This window comes from Zerene cesonia, chromosome 24 (assembly GCF_012273895.1).
Source record: "Zerene cesonia ecotype Mississippi chromosome 24, Zerene_cesonia_1.1, whole genome shotgun sequence".
NCBI classification, from domain to species: domain Eukaryota; kingdom Metazoa; phylum Arthropoda; class Insecta; order Lepidoptera; family Pieridae; genus Zerene; species Zerene cesonia.
This window is the reverse complement of record NC_052125.1, coordinates 546,475-551,324: the sequence shown is the minus strand read 5'-3', so window position 1 is coordinate 551,324 and position 4,850 is coordinate 546,475. Positions and strand designations below refer to the sequence as shown.

The following is a 4,850-nucleotide window of genomic DNA, read 5'->3' as shown; positions in this document are numbered from 1 at the left end:
GCTGATGATGATGATGAATGGTTAAACTCGAATGATGTATGAGTTTTGAAATTCTTTCATCAGTAGAAAGTTCAAATATTCCTAATTGACATATTCTTTTAATATTTACTACTTCATACTACACCTTACTACTATTTACTACTTTGAAGTTCTATCCTACTTTTATAATAAACGCGTTCGTTTCCTAAATACCCTATCTATTTTTACTCTATCACACAAACAGTCCATCGGGTCTCTATGATATTTGGTACAGAGATAGATTAGAGTCTGGATTAGCTATTTTTTACCGTGTACGCGAGTGACGCCGCAGGTTTTAGCTAATCCTACTAATATAATAAATGCGAAAGTCTGTAAGGCTGTGTGTGTGTTTGTTGCTCTTTCATGCGAAAACTACTGAACCGGTTGCAATAAAATTTGGTACGTGGATAGCTGGACAACTGGAATAACATACAGGCAACTTTTTATCCCGATATTTCTACGGTATACGGACTTACGCGGATGAAACCGCAACTAGTAAACTATATTTTATTGTTTCATCCACCTTAAACATGGGGTTGGTATAAATTCTATCATCATCATCAACCCATATATGTTCCCACTGCTGGGGTTTACCACTGGGGATTTACCACCGGTTCTAAAGGCAGCTTCTCCAGAGAAGATCCGACAAGAAACTCCGTGTTGCTTTTTTAAAATCATGTCAATTTTACATTTTAAATCTACATGGGCAATATCTATGCATAATAATAGTCCCAAAGAGCTATAATCAGACGTCTGAGACCTAAAATCAAGCTTAGTTAAGTATCTACAACTTAGCATAGCTTAACAAGTAGTTTATGCATTCAAGTATGAGTAATTTAAGTTATCTTGATGCCACAGCTTTCTTGCTGCCTGCGTCTATAAGATATTCGAAGATAAATAAAAAGTCTATATAAAAAAATCTCATCAGAGCAATTTACACGGCGAGCAGTTTGTTTTTTAGCAGAGTAAAGAACGAAAGCGGCTGTGGGCCTATCGTTAATTTTTTATAATCAAAAGTAAAAGTGCTTTGTAATTTTATTAGTGTGTCATTATTGGTAGAGTATTGAAGCTGTGCTCTGAATTTTTATGAGCACCTAGTGGCAAATATGGATAACTAGCTGCGCCCCGCGGGTTCACCCGCGTAAGTACGTATCCCGCAGGAATATCGGGATAAAAAGTTGCCTATATGTTAATCCAGTTGTCCAGCTGTCTACGTACCAAATTTCATTGCAATCGGTTGAGTAGTTTTTGCGTGAAAGAGCAACAAACACACACATCCTTACAAACTTTCGCTTTTATAATATTAGTAGGAAGGACTAGTAGGATATAGTGGATTATAATTTATGGGAATGGATTATATGCGACAGTTCGGATTTTTCATATATTTGTAATGATTTATATCTTAAATCTTTAACGAAAATTTAAATAGAAGCAATATTCTTTGAATTTTATTTAAGATTTTTTAATTATTCGATGGATTAATAATAATTATTAAACAAAAATATAACAACGGCGTATCATTTTAGAAAAGAAAGTTAAATTAAATTTCGTCGTTAATAAAGTGCCTAGGCGATCAATGAAACAGTTTATTAATAGGCTATCAGCTGATAAGTGGGCTGCGGAATTTATATATTTTACTATCTGCACCCGGCAAACGCTGTTCTGCCTTACTCTTATCACGTAGGGGTATGAAAAATAGATGTTGGCCGATTCTCATAGATACCGGATAAGCACAAAAAATTTCATCAAAATCGGTCAAGCCGTTTCGGTGGAGTATGGCAACGAAAACTGTGACACGAGAATTTTATATATTAGACTAGCTGCGCCCCGCGGTTTCACCCGCGTAAGTCTGTATCCCGTAGGAATATCGGGATAAAAAATAGATGTTGGCCGATTCTCAGACCTACCCAATATGCTTACCAAATTTCAGAGGAATCGGTCAAGCCGTTTCGGAGGAGTATGGCAACGAAAACTGTGACACGAGAATTTTATATATTAGAAGATTAAACGGGTAAACGATGAGATTAAAAACACTTTTAAATCCATTTAAAAATCTTATTGCATTGTCCCCTGGTCTTATCTGACTTTTGAATATATTACAAGTAAAGTTTATTATTTCAAAAGGAATTAAGCATTTGAAAAGTAGGCTATTACTTAAAATATTTTTTTATTCCTAAACAATTGTTATGGGAATCGAACCCAGAATTAACTACATTCACGCATTAAACACTGAACTAAGGCGATCATTGATATTCTCGTATATTCTATTACGAAGAATACAATAGGTGATGATTTGTGTAGATTTTTTTTATCAAATCAATTGCGAATTTTCAATTACGTTTTCTCTTTATAGTCGATTAAAAGCGAAGGGAAAGATTCTTATTAACACTTATTTGTGCAATTTTGTAAGAGGCTCTTGGCCCCTTGTGGGGTATGGGGCAGATTCGTTTCATATATTAAGAAAAGGAAACAACGAAACGAATATTTATGTTACATTGATTTTATCAATTCTATGCAAAAACTCGATTATTTAATTGCCTCAGAAGATTAAACCATACATAGTACAGTATGAGATTATCTGTGAATTTCAATATGAAGTAAATGAAATTGAAAATTGAAAAATTTTATTATAGTAGCTTTTGCAATAATCATTCAATATAGTAAGCATTTATAATAAAACAATACCAACAATAAAAACTCTTTATTTAACAAGCCACAAACAGATGAAAAAAACAAAAACATTTGACATTCCATAGTAATTTCCCGCGCTTTTCTGTGGCGCGAACAGAGCAACGTCCAGATGATTTGAATTCCAGCCAATGAGGCGTTCGTCGCGGTTTTGTACGCGCAACCACAGTTCTAAAGGGCGGAAGTACCTGGAATAAATGTAGAGAATATTCGACTTTATTGCTATTAGCGATAGGGCTGTGTATTGATAGATCAGTAAGTGACCTTTGTGTTATAAGTATTATATTATGATTATGACGACGATTGAGTAAACTGTAAATTTAATTGTCTCTATGTCTACTCAATCTATTCACTGAGAAAAAAGGGATAAAATTGAAGATATGTTATAGATAGGGTTGCTGCTTTTTTAGCATTTAAACTACATTGGTAAAATTTATTTTTCGTTGTTATATCTAAAAGCGTTTATTTATTTGTTAAACAAAGTATATAAAAAACTGCTAATGTTTCTGTTTTGTTAAAAAAAAAGTATTTTCGTCAGCTCTATGGTTGTCATAAAGTATAGTTCTCATAAGGGTTTTTACCGGTACTTTATTATATAGTTAATATTTTTACATACAGCAATCCGTGAATGAAAATTGTACATACTTAACAAGTGCCTCCGGTGAGATTCTGTTTGTCCGTCCGCGTGTCATGCTTCTTATAATCTCAGAGGCAGGTTTTGATGCTCCAGGCTGCATTATCTCGCTGAAATATTTTTATTTTTATTTTAGTTTACAACAAGTTTTTGTACGAAGTAAATAGAGGTAAATAAATAATCTATACTAATATCATAAAGCTGAAGAGTTTGTTTGTTTGAACGCATTAATCTCAGGAACTACTGGTCCGATTTGAAAATTTCTTTCAGTGTTAGGTAGCCCATTTCTTGAGGAAGGCTATAGGCTATATATGTACCACGGGCGAAGCCGGGGCAGACCGCTTGTAGATAATAATATTTTAACAAAAAACTAATTCGTCTTTAAATCGATGAGAAATTTTGAAAGAATAGAAAAAATTTGATCGCAAGGCGGGATTCGAACCCGCGTTTCTTGCCTAACCGTAGCAACGCCTAGCCTCTCGGCCACCCGTGATCCCGCCACAGTAATCGAATTTCTTCTACTCTTTCGGTTTCATGTGCCTAAGGGGCACCCCACGCCATCTATTGAGATGATTAAGAACCATCACAACCAATACGAAACATTATTTCAATGATTACAATATTGTATCGCTGGAACGCGGCCTTTGTTAAATTTAATTTTTAGTTTTTAACATTCGTTTTATTTCGTCTTCAAATTGTGAAAAGGTGTTTGGCTCAAAAATACACGTATAAATTTTTAATCGACTTTTTTATGTCATAGCGGGCAACTGAGCTGGTGGTTCGCCTGATGGTAAGCGATCACCACCGCCCATGAACATTCACAGAGGTAGTGCCTCTGCGAATCCGCTGCCCGCTTTTAAAAGAAAAGGGATGAAATAATAGTATTTTCTTGTGTTTGATTTTACGCGAGTATTATACATTTAGAAATTTAAAAATTTTTAACGGATTTTGAACGCGATTTATTCATTATATTATTAACCCGACGTTTCGAACACTTTACAGCGAGCGTGGTGACGGGGAGACTGAGATGTTATGTCTTGAAGGTCATGCTTGAATAAATCGCGTTTAAAATCCGTTAAAAAGTTAATTTCTCCAGGGATAAAACAAGCTTTGACGACTGTAAAGAAGAAATTAGGCAGGGTTAGGAAAAGGAAACGCATCTCCATCCATAGATATAGTCTAAACACAAGATAACCTCAACAGTCTCCCAGCATCCCTGCTCCTGTACACATCACACTCGTGCAGGTGTCCGATGTGCCCAGAGGCCAGACACAGCTGTTCAAATATTTGGAACTCCAATATGGTCGCCAGAAAATACTTTATGTACTCCTGGAAAGAAATAATGGAAATATACCTGTTTAATATTAAAGATAAGAAGTTGATATTGAATAAGCTTATTATTTATTTTATAATCTTTTTATAGATTAAAAGTTCTTTTTATAGATTAAAAGTATTATATAAGATAAGAAAATATCTAGACCTAAAGTTGCGTATTCGTCTATGCGATGCC

General features: G+C 34.7%; 1 protein-coding gene across 1 annotated transcript in view; it reads right to left on the bottom strand.

Moving 5' to 3' along the window:
- Positions 1-2,704: 2,704 nt before the first annotated feature.
- Positions 2,705-4,850, bottom strand: part of LOC119836512 (angiotensin-converting enzyme-like) — a 19,455-nt gene continuing 17,309 nt past the window's right edge. The window contains exons 13-15 of the mRNA XM_038361878.1: positions 4,536-4,669; positions 3,352-3,450; positions 2,705-2,894 (exon numbers count right to left, since the gene is read on the bottom strand). Of these exons, the coding sequence (XP_038217806.1) occupies positions 2,720-2,894; positions 3,352-3,450; positions 4,536-4,669 (408 nt within the window). The 3' untranslated portion in view covers positions 2,705-2,719. The remainder of the gene's footprint in view (positions 2,895-3,351; positions 3,451-4,535; positions 4,670-4,850) is intronic.